We start from the raw sequence: 15,875 nt of genomic DNA, 5'->3' as shown, positions 1-15,875 counted from the left end.
GGTTCCACCTTGGTACATGACTCAGTTTCCTCGACAATATATCTAGGAAGGAAGGCCTTCGTCGAGTATGTAAACGACGTATAGTTATTTCCATATTAATACATTAATTGTACTTCTACAAGTACTTTATGCTTCTGAATGTAAATGCTTATCTTAATGCTAAAAATGCCAAGATCGCCATAGGTGAGCCTATAAAATTTGAGGTCTGCTCTCGATTTCCCTAGGATCCCATCATCAGATCTTGACTTGGTGACAATGGGACCACCTCAGAAGAGTATACACTTTTGAATAAAAAAATAATTTTGAAAATCGGTCTACAATTGACTGAGAAATCGTCGAACATACTTTAAAAAAAAATTACAAACATTGGAACATAGAACCTCCTTGTTTGAAGTTCAGTTAAAAACTGTAAATATTTCAGGATTTATTACTGGGCAATCGTGTAGAACCCTTTAGGTTAGGTTAGGTTAGTTTAATAAAAATCCTGAAATATTTACAGTTTCAGTACTGTTAAACAGTTGCGAAATGAATCAGGTTGCGAAACGTTTGTCAAAACATTAGTTAACGAAATAAATATCACAGGACACTTGTCACTAATTGACCTAACCCCAAAGTAAGCAAAGCTTGTGATATGGGTAGGTACGCTCAAGGACTTTTAACTCATGAGCCACCAAGCCATTAGTAACATGGCATTAATTAACAAGGAAAATTTTAATGACTTTTCCTTTAAAACGGTTCTATGGTGGCCCATGAATTAAAGTCCCTGACTGTACTAGGCAATGGATAAATATACTTAAATAAATAATTAAGCATCAAAAACTCGAGAACAAATATTTGTATTTTTGCCGCGACCGGGTATCGATCCCGGACCTCAAGCTTAGTAGTCGTGTATATGTAAGTACAGTCACTAGCACAATATCTGACACAACAACTATTTCTTGGGTCGGTAGGATGTGTCAGATATTTTTGTACGCTCCGTTATAGCAGATTTTGATTCGATTTGTAGCATTCGAAATTCGAACATGGCGGATGTAGACAATATCTAATTTTGCTATTTCTGTTTCTTTGGCTAGTTGAAGTATAATTTTGATAGTGTTTTATGCGGCGATTAACCTTAACAGTGTCTGACATTTTTAAATGCGTAAGTCTCCACGTGGTTTCTGGAATTTTACTATCAAGTTGCAAAAACTACAAAGAGAGTAGGTACTTTGACACTGGCGAAATTGTCCTATTAATTAGGACAGAAAAGCCATACTATAAAAGAGAAAAAGTATAGCTGATTTATATGCAGGTGACTGTACGTACAGAGGTGTTTTGCATCAACCATTTGCTATAATTTTATAGTACAAAAACATTATCGAACTATTATTCCCGACTCGTAATTGAGTTCATGTAACATAGCATTAAAATTAGCTTTCCTTAAGACTATTCCGAGAAACACTTAAAAATATAATTGTATAATGTTAATGCATAATAACGAAGCCGTGGTAGCCTAGTGGTTTGACCTACGGCCTCTCAAGCAAAAGATCGTGGGTTCAAACCCCGGCAAGGCGTTTTTCAAGTGCGAAATTACATTTGAAATTTATCGCGAGCTCTACGGTGAAGGAAACCATCGAGAGAAGTTCCAAATCCACACTGGGCCCGCGTGGGAACTACGCCCAAGCCCTCTCATCTTGAGAGGAGGCCTGTGCTCAGTGGGACGTATATAGGTAGGATGATGATGACAATAATGAACAAAGCATTGAAATTGGCTTTCCTTAAGACAATTCCGAGAAACACTTAAAAATATATTGTATGTTAATTTACAATAAGACTTTCCAGGTATTCCGAGAAACAAAAAATAAAACAACAATTGACATTGAGATTAACTTCAGAATAATTTGAATGAGTTGAATTACGTATCTATCATAACTATACTTTAGGCGCGGCCTTGCACGAGTTGTAGTGCGTTATATTATGTATGTACTAAGTTAGCTTGTGCCCGCAGCTTCGCCCGCGTGGAGTTCGCTTATCGCGCGGGATAAATAATTAAGTCGGGAATTACTTCAACTTATTTAATTAAGTATATAGTTTAGTTTATAAATACTTTTAGTCTTGGATGTTAGATAGTATTTATTGTTATGTATGTAAATAATTTGTCAAATTATCATTTATAAATTGATGTTTGTAAAAAAAAGGTATATGTATAAGTACCTACACAGCTACTGCTAAGATCATGCCTAAGACAATATTATTCTAGTTATCCTATGAATCTGTGGCGCTATTAAGCGACCAGCAGCGCCGCCGCATCATCCCGCCACTATTATTATCTCTATCTGTGCACCACGGTTTGAACCGACCAATCAACGCTCACGCGCGCCTGGCGGTCGACGTTGATTGGCCGGTTACGACAAGATGGCCTGTGACACTGAATAGAATTTTCTCAGGTTTTTCTTCTTCTACGACTCGCGGCCGTGGCACATTGTTTTGTAAAATAACTACTGTAATGCGAACTGTAAACTCTTGGTGAAATGGAATAAACGTCTTAACCTGGTGCGTGTGTATCATTGCAAAAGACTCCAAAGTGGTGACCCCGAAGACTCCAAAAATCTATATATAATGTATAGCTTAACTATGGTTTAGGAATACGTTAAGTTGCGTGACTTCGTTCCGTAAGCCTGCTGATGCTACAAATTCCATTGCATAACTCAATGTTATGGATTCGCAACATCAACAGATTGATGGTCGCGTAATTACGTGGTGCTTAACGTTCCTTAGGAAGAACCTACACGAAAGTTCCACCACCACCATCACCACCATCTTGCATCTAGCTCGCTAATCCTGCCATGAAGCAGCTGTGCTTGCACTATCGAAAATACAAACTGAGACATGGATGCACAGAAAAACCAGAAAAAGAGACCAGCGCTGGGAATCGAACCCAGGTCCTCAGCAATCCGTGCTGCGTGCTATAACCCCTACACCACCGCTGGACAGGAATTTAGACACGAATTTTTCCTATGCATACATATCTCAGGTTGCTTATTTCTACTACGCTACTTATGCAGCAGCACTAGCGACATCTATGTTTCGCTCTCATCGAGAGACGTCACATTCTTTTGGAACCAACCGCTCACCCAGACAAGAGATGTCGCTACTAAGCAATCAAATTATGATTGGTTATTTGGAGTCTTTTTGTATTTTTTATTTCAACTCTAAATTTGTTACTTTTACGGGTATCCCGTGAAACCATATCGATTTTGGATATGGTTTCACGGGATACCCGTAAAAGTAACAAATTTGGAGTTGAAATAAAAAATACAAAAAGACTCCAAATAACCAATCATAATGTGCTTGCACTGTTGTATTTCGGCGTGGAGAGTAAGACAGCCGGTGAAATAACTGGCACTTGAGGTATCCCATCTTAGGCCTCTAGGTTGGCAACGCATCTGCAATACCAATGGTGTTCCCAATCCGCACTGAGCCCGCTTGGGAACTATGGCCCAAGCCCTCTTGTTCTGAGAGGAGGCCTGTGCCCAGCAGTGGGACGTATATAGGCTGGGATGATGATGATGAATCACGATCGTTTATAGACGAGCGAGCATTACTTAGCTTTGACGAGTTCCATTGGTCATCCACGGTCTTCTTCATCAGGTTTATTTTACCAAATTATACTTATCTTAATGCTAAAAATGCCAAAATCGCTCTAGGTGTGCCTATAAAATTTGAGGTTTGCCCTCGATTTACCTAGGATCCCATCATCAGATCTTGACTTGGTGACAATGGGACCACCTCAGAAGAATACCCTTTCGATTAAAATATAATTTTTAAAATCGGTCCACAATAGACTAAGTAATCGGTGAACATACATAAAAAAAATACAAACATGTGTTCCAACATAGAACCTAGCGCCTCCTTTTTTTGAAGTCGGTTAAAAAATGGACTTTTCCCTTCTAATGCTCGTAAAATTCGTATTTTTGCTGGATCTGGGTGACATAAAATAACCTTTTATGCTCTAGTGCATAAAGTAAAATCTTCGTCTAAGACCAAGCCAATCAGGTGTAGCCACAAAAAAAAAATTCTACACATACCTACTTATATTTTTTAATAATTTTTTATTAATATAAAATTAAAAATCAATCAAATCGATCAAAATAGATCAATAAAACTAAAAAATTATAATTATACAATGATGCATGAACAATACATACATACATACAAGGTACATAGTAAGTGTTCAAGAAAGTGCAAAATATTTATTTACATAACGGGTTAATTTTTAGGTTAAACAAAGTACCGTATGAATCGGCGTATGAGTCACTCAGTCACTATAGTAAACAAATGCACAGCCACTCTAATCTCAGTATTGTGATAGACGCGGTCGGGCGAGCTCGTCGAGCCGAGATCTGACATCATGCGTGTTTCGGTGAGTCGAATGTTTCATCATCATCATAATCATATCAACCCAAACACACTGCTGGGCATAGACCTTCCCCAAGGCTCTCCACTAAGACCGGTCTTGTGCTTTCCGCATCCACCGCGATCCCGCGATCTTAACCAGGTCGTCGCTCCATCTTGTTGGAGGCCTACCGACAGCTCGTCTCCCGGTCCGCGGACGCCATTCGAGAACCTCGAACGAGTCGAATGTTTAGTAAACAAATATTTACGTTTACTAATCCACTTCCTAAGTATTGTCTCATTCTTTCCATCGTCTGATATTGAAAAGGGTTTGTACATAATTCACATATTGTTGTTCGAAGGTTTTTTTAAAATGGTTTTTTCGAATTGATTGCATTGCTTTTGTATTTCACTATATACATATATGTACATCCCACTGGTGGGCACAGGCCTCCTCTCAAAATGAATTTCATATTTGTAAAGTTTGATAAAAAGCTAATTTCCAATACAAGGTTTTCGCTGAGTGCACTTTTTGTTGACTCTACTTGCATTGTCATCCAAATATTGATCAAATTGAAAGTCGATCCGATCACTGAAAGAGGATTAAATAGTTTATTTTAAAGATTTGACCCATTCTTGCTCGGCAAGCAAATACATTCTAACATACTTATTCTAATGGCCATTAAAATCAGAGTACTTACTGAATGTAAATAACTATATCATTAGGTAATACATGTTAGTAAAGTAACTAATTTAGGCAAGAAATTTAGCACCTCTTTCGTCTTTAGGTCTTACAATAAAAGTTATTTTCTCAAAGACTACTTTGCAAAATAAACAGTCTTTATCTCATACACGTTTTTATTTATGTTGAATGATTTCCGTGCGACCCAGAGAACAACCAGTTTTGTAAAGTAGGCAACTATAGTACGCTCAGTATTTACCTATACCAAGCTTTTCGACGGTTAAGAACCAATACCGTCTATCTGCCATCTTTTAGCATGATAGTTAGGTGTTATTCATTAACCGTCGTTTTATTAAGTTTCTTCTGTCCTGGTGATTGTGGTGGTGGTGGTTTTCACTCTTAAGCGATAAGGCCGCCTATTGCTCACCTTGTAATTTTAATAATTTGTTTTCTGTATCGCTTACTATGTCTGGTGTACAATAAAGAGTCTTTGTATTGTATTGTATTGTATTGTGACGGTATGTCTGTCTGTTATCAAATTTTGCGTGTCCAATTTGACCTACTTCTATTTTTTATTATATTTCTATTTAGTTTGGAATACGATGCACGTACAACCAGAAATAAGCTGAATTAAAAATTATTTTTTTATAAAACTTTTTTTACATCTAATATTGGTAAGGTAGAGTCGTTATTAAGAAACTGTAGCGCCATCTGACGGCTCAGCTAGGGACTGCACGAGCGACGGTTATGTTGCCCGCTCTCGCCGCGCTCGAACCGTTCGCGTGCCCGCGCGTTTTAGCCAATAGAATAATTTATTTTCTCCCCACTCTGATATCTTGTCTCTGGGGACGCGCCATGTTCTTCTTCCGAGAACTGCTAGACGCTAAGCTTACAATTTCGTGTGTGACGCTCGCTTTTTCTTAACTCTGTTTCTGTCTAATATTATATAATATTCATTGTACCCTAAACTCTAAATGTGGTGTGTTTATGCTCGTGTGTGTATTGGATGATTATACGCTTTATTGCCTGGAACCTGGCCTTTTCTTCTACTCCATTCCACGAGGACGCCCCGCTACAAACCCATTTAGGTTTTATGTTGTTAGGAGCAAATAATAGGTCGAATTATATTTGTATAACTAATAAGTAATTAATTACTAATAACTAGTGTTTACTCGCGGCCTCGCACACGTAAATCATAAGATCCAGCAGCTGGATTGAAATTTAGGGTTTTTTAAAAATTCCCGTGGTAATTCCCGAAAATTAAATGGTGGTTTTCACTGACGTTAAAATAAAAACACCGGCCGGTGAAATTACTGGCACTTGCGGTATCCCATCTTAGGCCTCTAGGTTGGCAACGCATCTGAAATACCCCTGGTGTTGCAGATGTTTATGGGCGGTGGTGATCTCTTACCATCAGAAGACACACTTGCTCGTTTGCCATCCAGTCGAATAAAAAGAAAGAAAGAAACAATAATGTCAAAAAAACAACATAAAACCTAAATGGCTTTCTTAATAACGACTCTACCTTCATTAGTAATTACAATTCATTTGTTTTTGTTTTCCCATGTTATTTCTAATATTGTGCTCGTATATATTTTATACTTCTCCTAATCCTCTACAAGGTGGGCCCTGTAACAGGAGAAAAGAGCCACAAACAAAAAAGTTTCTACATATTTATTAAATTATTTTTGATTTACATACCTACCATTAAAAATCAATCAAATAAATCAATAAAACTAAAAAAATATAATTATACAATAATGCATGAAAAATAAAAGGTACATAAAAAGTGAAGCAAAAGCAATCTAAGTGAAAAGCAGTGTAAAACTCGAGCATTAAACCCATTTTCCCCTCGACGTGTCTATCAACCCTCGCCGTACCGTCTTTGGTAAAATAGCTTGTGTTATGCTCTAATCTTTTTGTAGGTACAATCTACTATTAAGTACTTATGCTAGTTTTTGGTGCCAGGTGCTTTGCCTCCTGGTGCTGCTGGCAGTCAGCTGCTACTCATCCCCCGTCCCCGAGAGGTCCGACTACTCCGCTGATTTCCAGCTGTTCCGTGCACGACGTACTCCACAATTCGTCAAGGGCCAGAAGACCACCAGAGGTATCATCCCAGCCTATATACGTCCCACTGCTGGGCACAAGCCTCCTCTCACAATGAGAGGGCTTGGGCCTTAGTTCCCACGCGGGCCCAGTGCAGATTGGGAACTTCGCACACACCAATGAATCGCTTTGCAGGTTTCCTCGCGATGTTTTCCTTCACCGTAAAGCTCGTGGTAAATTTTAAGTCTGATTTCGTAAAGAAATTCTGGAAAAATTATAGATGCAAGTCCAGACTCGAACCCGCCACCCTCAGACGGACACGTCGTAGAACAAACCGCTGGGTTGACACGGCTTTCCGTTTAATTTTATCATTTGCTAGCGTATACGCGCGGCTTCGCACGCGTAAGCTATTCCATCTGGTAGTAAAAAATTCCCCTGGGAATTCCCAAAGTTTATGTCCAAAATTTAAAGTGCTTTGGACATTATTGACATCTTGGCAACATACATAAGTATATTTTTAACCTTGAGACATTACAAGCTGACGGCCTTCTCCGAAATTCGAAAATCGAGGTTTGTATCGTATCATCCCTCTCACTCTCGTATTAAACAGTATAAGTCTCCGAGGGAGGGAACGACACGAACTTCGATTTTCGAATTTCGTAGTAGCCCCGCTGTTACCTTTTATCCCTTCGCTCATCAGCCCCTCTGCTTCCAGCCCCCATCCACCTGAACCTTCGGAAGGGAGAGTACATCTGTGGCAACAAGATATGCAGCCTGAGGCCCGGAGAGGTCCCGCCCAACTGTGGGGGCGTGTGCCAGTACAAAGTGTGAATAAACCTAGCTAGTACTCATGCCTTTTATTTTTACCCGATTTTCCAAAGGAATGTGTTTTTTCAAGTGTATACGTTAATGCAAGAAATGTGTGACCATGCAGTTCACACTGTAAGAACACACATCAAACCAATCTATCACCACCACACTACACTAACGCATTTCGAACTCATTCAGAGCTCATCTTCAGAGCAACACAACCGTTCACCATGCTACCGGGTGTTAGGGATGGTGGGATTGTGGTAAGGTTCCATAATGGTCAAGAAGTCTAATTTGTACAGATACAGAAAAAAAACGCCAAAAAATCTTCCATATCTTTATTTCCCCTTCCACTTCTCCTCCCACTTCTTCTGCGACGCCTTGAACCCCTCGACGTCAAGCTTCGCAGCCACCAGCCTCCCGAACTTGGTGCTGTTCAAGAGATTGCTCTTGTCGCTCATCTCTGTCATTATCTTGACCTTCTGTTCTAATGATGCAGCGTCGAAGATACGCTCGAGGGCCCGAGAGCCGTGCTGAGAGAGTGCTAGCGTTTGGTAGTAGCCCTGAAATGGATAAACACAAATTAGTGCCTTATTCCAAAGAATAGCTTTTGCCTGCGACTTCTCCTGCACAAACAATTAAAATTCACTCCCCCTTTGTTTGCATACGCCATAGGGGCTTGTTAGATTCATTTCCCACCGTTATTTCCTTATAGCAAATTTTCCGGTCGCTTTTTTTTCCAAATGCTTTATTTTCCCACTATGATTTTTTACTGAAGCTTATTTACAAAATCGCGTTATTTCCCCAATTTTAAGCGACTTGCAAGGTAGAATCCACAACGAGGCTATCCGACACAGAACTAAGGTCATCGACATAGCTCAGAGAATTAGCAAGTTAAAGTGGCTATGGGCTCGTCATATCTGTGGAAGAACCAACAACAGCTGGAGTAAACGAGTTCTTGAGTGGAGACCGCGTCTTGGCAAGGTGGAGTGACGATCTGCGAAAGGCTGCTGGTAGAAGCTGGATGCGTCTAGCCGAGGACAGGGCGCAGCGCTCTTTGGGGGAGGCCTATGTCCAGCAATGGACTGCTATAGGCTGATGATGATGGTGAAGTTTTCAACGGCTCGAAGGGCCAAAAACACAGAAGTAGACACTGTGTCTGTATCGATTCAAATTGGGAAAAAAACGCTACTGTGAAAAAAGCATTTGGGAAAAAGTGCAAATGGAAATTCTCCTACTAGGAAATAAAGATTCTGGGAAATTGATCTAGTAAACCCCGGATGTTATAGAGTTGGTACGAGTAGACCTACTAGGTGGACCGATGAAATCGCGAGCGATCAGTGGATGCAGGCTGTAAGGTGGCCTCTGTTCAACAGTGGAAGCCTTCTAGCTTCGTCCCTGTCTCACCTTAAGTTTCCATATCATCTTGTCCCTCGCCTTGACGCCCACGAACTGGCCCTTGCAGAAGGCGTCGGCCACGTGGCTGCCCTTCGCGTCGCAGAATATCACCAACAGCTCCGAGGCGCTCAGCTCCAGCAGGCCGCTCACCGCTTTGGCTGGACGCTGCAAATATTGTTTTATTATATCAGCGCCGCTATCATCTGAGCTATAGGGCCATAAAACCATGTTTCGAACCTCTCGCTCGCTCTTGAGAGGTTATCGGATCTCTTGCTCGCAAGCCGTTGCAAATAACCTACCAAGCGCGAGCGAGAGGTTCGAAACATGGTTGAATAATCCGTCCGTGAAAATTAGGAACCCACGCACGACTACTTCTGAGTGCCGCCGTCTATTAATTATTGTATTTGTAGCGACACAGGTATATACTCGTATTAATAAGCGACAGTCTGTGTAAAATAAATAAGGAACTTTTTTTTGTTTGAGATCTTATAACCCCCACGATGATTCGCGTAGTCATCGTTCATCCACCATCACCTCTCATATTTGGTATTCTAGAATTATTTTACCGTACAACGGCTATATGGCTAAATATAGCTCTGTCTATTGGAGGACAATTTTACCAGTCTTTTTTTACTTGGTTTGGCTATCCAAACCCCCGCCCTTGCCGCCGCGGTTGGGCCCGCGTGGGAACTATGGCCCAAGCCCTCTTGTTCTGAGAGGAGGCCTGTACCCAGCAGTGGGACGTATATAGGCTGGGATGATGATGATGAGACAGAGCCATATATTTAGCTAAATGTAAGGAAACTTCAGCTGCCAGATTTGGTACATTCAAGGATTTTAAACATTTTACTTATCTATCATTGTAATACAAACTAGACTAGTGTATTTCAATACAGAAATGTAAATGTTTAGATAGTTAATTGAGGGAATTTCAATATTTAAGACACCACTTGACGTTTATGTGTTTACATTTAGTTAAATACCTATCCAAATCAAGTAAAAAAAGACTGGTAAAATTTTCCTCCAATGGACAAAGCCATATATTAAAAAAACAACCCCTCGATCAATTTATTACAGAGAATGTATTGTAAACAAAAATCTAATAAAAATCTTAACTTAGGTGTTAACCACTCTATATCGCAGCTCTATAGGTATCGATTATTAATCTCTAGTTGCGACCTCCCCCTACGCTGTCTCGATGGGTACTGAGGCTGACTGCAGTAGGTAGCATGACAAATACGAACGTTTCCGATAAAAAACGATGGGAAAGGATTATTCACTTCTACTGGTAGGGTGAGCAATGCCGGGTAAAAAGGAGCACAAGGTGTGTATTTCTACACAGGAACTTGACGTAGTTATCGTCAAAATAGTAAATTTTCACTAATGTTAAAGTAAGAATAGACCTACAAAAATGGAGATGGACCGGCCATGTTGAGATCCAGACAAGAAAAATGGAGACAAATTATAACGCAATGCAATGGTATTAGATGGCAAAAGACGTCGAGGACGACAACAAATGCGCTGGGAGGACGAGCTTAAGCTTACTGCGGGATCCAAATGGAGAAGAGTTGCTCAAGACCGTGAACAATGGAAGCTACTAGAGCCAAGAGGCACACTAAGATGAGAGACATCCTATAACAACTTCAACCTGCAACAAATTTAACAAAGTCCAAAGATCAGAACCTTCACCCAGTTCAAAGGGATAAATAAATAAAAGCTATGTTGCTTAATGTTGCTTTAGCTGTGGCCGACACATTGTATTATATTTTTCGTGAGTTGGGTCTGTATTATACTGGCATTTATAATGAAGAGATATCGAAAATATTTTTTCTTCGCGCACTCTTCTCAACAGAGGTTTATCTGAACCGGTGGTAGATTTTTTTGACATTCAGTTTTTGTTATAGCCTAAATTGAACAAAGATATTTAATTTCGACCTTTGAAATAAGTAATTCGACATTTTATTATATAGAACTTGAACTTCAATTTAGGGATCCCAAGAGCTCACCTGAAAATCCAGTATGCTCTGCAGTATGACGGAGCCGTGTACGTTGATGAAATACTCCTTGTCTAAGGTAGCCAGGTCCACGCGGTCCGCTGGCAGGAGCCGCAGACACAGCACCGGGAAGTACTTCTGGTTCTCCGGGGTTATCTTCAGGGCTGACTCTAGACTCTGTAGGGGGAAGGGAGCATCAGCCAAATAAGTGGTCTTTCAATTTTTAAACAAGTTCCTATCAAATCAATATGTCGCTAAAGTGGAACTTTCAAGTTGACAGACACGTGTATTGGCATTATTGTTTTATAACATGCAAACGATTATCAACTTTAGGGTGGTACACCACATATTTAGCTAATGGTACCTACATACAGGTCGATTCACAAGAGCTGGCATGAATGGATTGAATAAGTTCATATTTTTACATTTGACTGTACAGCAGTCGTGAACATCTTGGTTTTCATTGAAATTGCATTAAAAGCCACTATGCCAAATTTCGTAACTCTAAGCCCCATGGCTGTTATTTCGGGATTTTAACCCTATCCCTTGGGAACGTCGGGATAAAAAGTAGCCTACATGTTATTCCAGATGTCCAGCATCTACATACCAAATTTCATCCAAATCCGTCCAGCCGTTTTAACGTGAAGAAGTAATAAACATACACACACATACAAACTTTAGTAGGATTAGAGGGATCTTCCAATCCACCTCCCACTACTTACAGCGAGGAACTGCGTCTGTCGGGCCTTAACCCGCAGGCAGGCTTTAGCGAGCGACACGACGACGCCGGTGTTGCCGCACGCCAACAAGTCGCCCAACTTGCTCGACAGCTCGTCGAACATCGGCTCCAGCTGGAATAAAACATAATCAAAATTAATTAAACCTTATTTTCATTCTTCATGTATGTAAGCACCTGTGTGAACTTTTTATTACAGTCAAGGTCATGAATTTATGTATTCAAGCTGCAGTACCGAGGGTGGACATCTACCTGTCTCGGTTGGACAAGAAGACGACGCCGGAGAAGGTGTTCGAGCACGTCCGCGAGGCGGTACAGCGCCGATCACCGGGAGCCCAGCCTGAGCTGTTCATCCTCCCGCTCAAGTCTCAAAGGGCTAGCAGCTCATTTAGACTCCAAAGCCTGCCAAGCACCAGCAGATGTTCCTGCGCTCCGACTTCTGGCCGGAGGGTATGGTGTTCCATCGTTTTAGGGTAGCAACGAAGACGACGTTCAAAAATCCCTAATTAGTTTTTTGAGTAGTTTATTTTGCGTGTTTTTATTGAGTTTTATGTACTTTTGTATTTTTTGTGTATAATTTGAATTTTACAGTATAATATTGGTTTTCCAACTGAATTTTTTATTGATAAAAAAAAAAAGGAAATAAATTTACATTACCCAGACGTCAAAAATATCTGTACAACTTCGGTTTAAAGAATTTATTTTCTCATAAGAATATTCACAATTCACTTACATGAGAAATTTAACAATTATCATGTAATATAGTGAGCGTATGTATGCGTATTTGCATTCACAGAGAAAGAAATGATACTAACCTAACTAAATTACATTTATTTTTTATTTTCTTTTCTTCATACCACTAAACATAACGTCGACGATAGTCAACGTATTAAATATATTTCACGCTATGGCCTTTGACTGTACAAATAAAAACATCAAAATGTGCACAATGCAATAGGCGATATTCAGAACTGCAAACTCAGCTGCACTCGCTGCCTGCAGTGCCATAAGTGATGGGTGACAAATAATGGCAGGAAGTTAACTTACCTCTTCCTTAATTTGACAGTTGTCAAACAGGCGCTGCACTGTAAAGTTCAGCATTGGCATGGTGGCCAGCTGAGACAGGCGGTTGATGAAACACTTTGCATATATCTGGGTATACATTTTTTTCTTCGACACCAACAATGCTGCTTCTAGCAACCTGCAAGACACAAGTAAATGTCATTTAAAATTAAGTACAAAATTTAGTCTTGATCATCAAATTTATATCTGCTGTCTTTTGCTATTACAATACTTTACTCTTGTTTATTTATTATGCGGATAATTGTGATATGGCATCTTTTTTTTAAATATCAGTAGACCAAATTAAATAACAATTATTAAGCAAAATATTGTGTATGGAACTTTATGTCTACACAACATTCAAGCATACTATAAGCGACGTAAAGACAGCGAATTGGATGGGTAGAGGATAGGTAGATCTTATGTAAGTTGGGTTAGTGAATGTCACACATTTAGGGGTAAGGTTCAGGCAGTTTATGACACGAGAACGTAATAATTATGGTTTCTATAGCAATAGGTGTGACAGCCTCCCCTGTCATACCTATTGCTATAGAAGTTTAAAAATGGTCAAAATTAATGCAACATACTTTATAATCCAGGCGGGATGGCCCCTTAACACAAACTCTGAATTAATCCTTTTAATTTCTTATAGGAATAGACAGAATACTTCTAATACTAACCTTACAGCAGGTTCAGATTCAAAGACTGGTGGCAATGAACAGTTTGGAGCATCACTCTCATTATTGTCTAGATCAATCTTATCCTCCTTTTTGTCATCGTTCCCTGTTGACACCCAGTCATCCGGGGCAAAGCTTTCATTCAACAATTGTTTCAATAGATCCCTTGTTAAACCTTTATCTACATTTTTTATTGCATATAGCAACACCTGAAGCAACCCCGAGGTTATATTCTGGTACGCTAAGTCTTTAAACTGTGGCCATACTGACAAACGCTTGACAAATTCTTTTACTAATTCCTTATACTCTTCTGGTACATTTTTATACACCATTTTCTTTATAAACGGTGATGGTGGAATTTGTTTCTCTTTATTATCTATTATAAACATGTTTACTTTAGGCTTCTCGTTGGGAAGCAATGTGATACCGCTAAGACATTTTATTGCACTACGTAGAATATGGTTAGCATATGCATCCCATACAAAATCTTCGAGATTATTAAGTGCATATTTACAAATTTTCAATGCAAATTCGTAGCAATTTTGTACATGTTCCTTGCTATATTTTGATTCTGTTTTCGGTTCTAACTTCAGTTCTAATTTCGCTTTCTTTTTTGGTGCTTCATCTTCGCTGTCTTCATTGTTTCCACCTTCGCTTTGTAAGTGTTCAGTAGCTCTATCGCTGGCTACTCGTAGTAAAGTCTCAACTACATGGCTAGTAAAGTTATCTGAGCAAAGTCTCCGTAATTCGGGGTAGAGTACTTCAAAGTATCGCTCCAGGTCCTCAGGCGATGAATATGGTAGTAACAGCTCCACAACTCTGCATCCCAGCTGATTACCAATTATGTTCAGTTCATCACCTTTTGTTCTTTCTAGAACATTGTCTACCAGGCTTTCTGTAATTTTAATCACAAAGAAATATATAGATAGTTTCTACCAATAAACTCAACCATCCATTTAAGTTAAAAGAAATCAAAAATAACATGTTGTATCTTCCTGGATCCCATGGTCCTAACTTAAGGATATAAAAAAAAAATTGAACTTTACTTGATTGATGTTCGGTTCAAATTGTGAAAACAGAAATTTCACATCAGGCCTCAGGAGGGTATAATAGGACAATTTAAAAATTGGTTTATCCAAGTCAGCAAAGCATGTATTGTGAGTATAAAACAAAAGATATTACATAAATAATGTACAGATATTGGTTAGTGCTAGTGTCATGGATGTTAGATGTACTTAAATCTAATATCCATGACTGACATTGGCACAAATATCTGCCTGTAAGTACCAGGATTAAAACCCTGAATCCCTAGCTTCATAGTCAAGGACGCTAACCACTTTATTACTTGATGTTTTTAGCGTTTTTATGAGATTGAAACGTAAATTTAGAAGCTTTAATTACTACTCACGTCTCTCTTCACTATCTTCGATCCCCTGTTTCATTGCATCCAAGATTCCTAAGAAATATTGATACAATTCTTCAGACATTTTAGTGCCTCTTCCCCACTGGCCTTTTTTGGCGTACATTTTGGCATTTTTGAGGAAATTCTTGGGCCTTTTTCTGTTTTTTCTCTTGTTTGGATCACTTTGGGGTTGTTCCTCACTCATTTTTAAAATTGTATATACTTTATTCTAGGAGCGAAAGCAATGAAAAACACAACGGATACACAACGTAAATAGTGTTTAGAGGTTATATGTCAACTGCACGCTGTGAGTGTCTGATAGATTTGACATATGTCAATGTCATGTCAATGGTTGTTTCAGTTACTACAAGTTTCGCTATTTTACCAACACAAAGTAATGTACCCTACTATACTATGGAAAATGTACATTTAATTTTATTATGAATGATAAAAAGCTGCTTATTTACAGTACCAATTAACGGAACTTTAAAACTACGGGATTAAACTTTAAAAAATAATGCCAGGAAAATAAGAAAAGTGTTCTCGTCCTAAATGCATTAATGGTCCTTAAAACCGGATATTGTATGTACGAATGTATACGGATATAATGGGTAAATTCTGGGCGGAAATAAGCAAATGTGAAATTACGATAAATTATACTTGTTTAACAATAATTACAACACAACATAAATAA

General features: G+C 39.2%; 2 protein-coding genes across 2 annotated transcripts; one reads left to right on the top strand and one right to left on the bottom strand.

Annotated features, from left to right (window-relative positions):
- The first annotated feature begins 4,295 nt into the window (after positions 1-4,295).
- Positions 4,296-7,949, top strand: LOC141441490 (uncharacterized). Its single transcript, XM_074106248.1, has 3 exons — positions 4,296-4,402; positions 7,025-7,163; positions 7,818-7,949. The coding sequence occupies exons 1-3, from the start codon at positions 4,391-4,393 to the stop codon at positions 7,931-7,933; spliced, it is 267 nt and encodes an 88-aa protein (XP_073962349.1). The 5' UTR covers positions 4,296-4,390; the 3' UTR covers positions 7,934-7,949.
- A 291-nt stretch (positions 7,950-8,240) lies between these two features.
- LOC141441445 (nucleolar protein 9) lies at positions 8,241-15,483 on the bottom strand. The gene is made up of 7 exons (XM_074106182.1): positions 15,188-15,483; positions 13,783-14,674; positions 13,088-13,241; positions 12,027-12,155; positions 11,317-11,481; positions 9,320-9,475; positions 8,241-8,475 (listed from the first exon to the last, which is right to left on the bottom strand). The coding sequence occupies exons 1-7, from the start codon at positions 15,384-15,386 to the stop codon at positions 8,251-8,253; spliced, it is 1,920 nt and encodes a 639-aa protein (XP_073962283.1). The 5' UTR covers positions 15,387-15,483; the 3' UTR covers positions 8,241-8,250.
- Between the last annotated feature and the right edge of the window lie 392 nt (positions 15,484-15,875).

Source organism: Choristoneura fumiferana, chromosome 24 (assembly GCF_025370935.1).
Source record: "Choristoneura fumiferana chromosome 24, NRCan_CFum_1, whole genome shotgun sequence".
NCBI lineage: Eukaryota > Metazoa > Arthropoda > Insecta > Lepidoptera > Tortricidae > Choristoneura > Choristoneura fumiferana.
The sequence above is the reverse complement of the archived record's forward strand: the minus strand, read 5'-3'. Positions and strand labels throughout refer to the sequence as shown.

Excerpts from the sequence above, each read along its gene's own strand:
- LOC141441490 (XM_074106248.1), top strand. Across the intron at positions 7,164-7,817 it reads GGGCCAGAAGACCACCAGAG|CCCCCATCCACCTGAACCTT; the intron begins GTATCATCCCAG and ends CTCTGCTTCCAG.
- LOC141441445 (XM_074106182.1), bottom strand. The coding sequence starts at position 15,386 with ATGAGTGAGGAACAACCCCAAAGTGATCCAAACAAGAGAAAAAACAGA. Across the intron at positions 11,482-12,026 it reads GACAGACGCAGTTCCTCGCT|AGTCTAGAGTCAGCCCTGAA; the intron begins GTAAGTAGTGGG and ends TTCCCCCTACAG. Across the intron at positions 9,476-11,316 it reads AGAGCATACTGGATTTTCAG|CGTCCAGCCAAAGCGGTGAG; the intron begins GTGAGCTCTTGG and ends CAATATTTGCAG.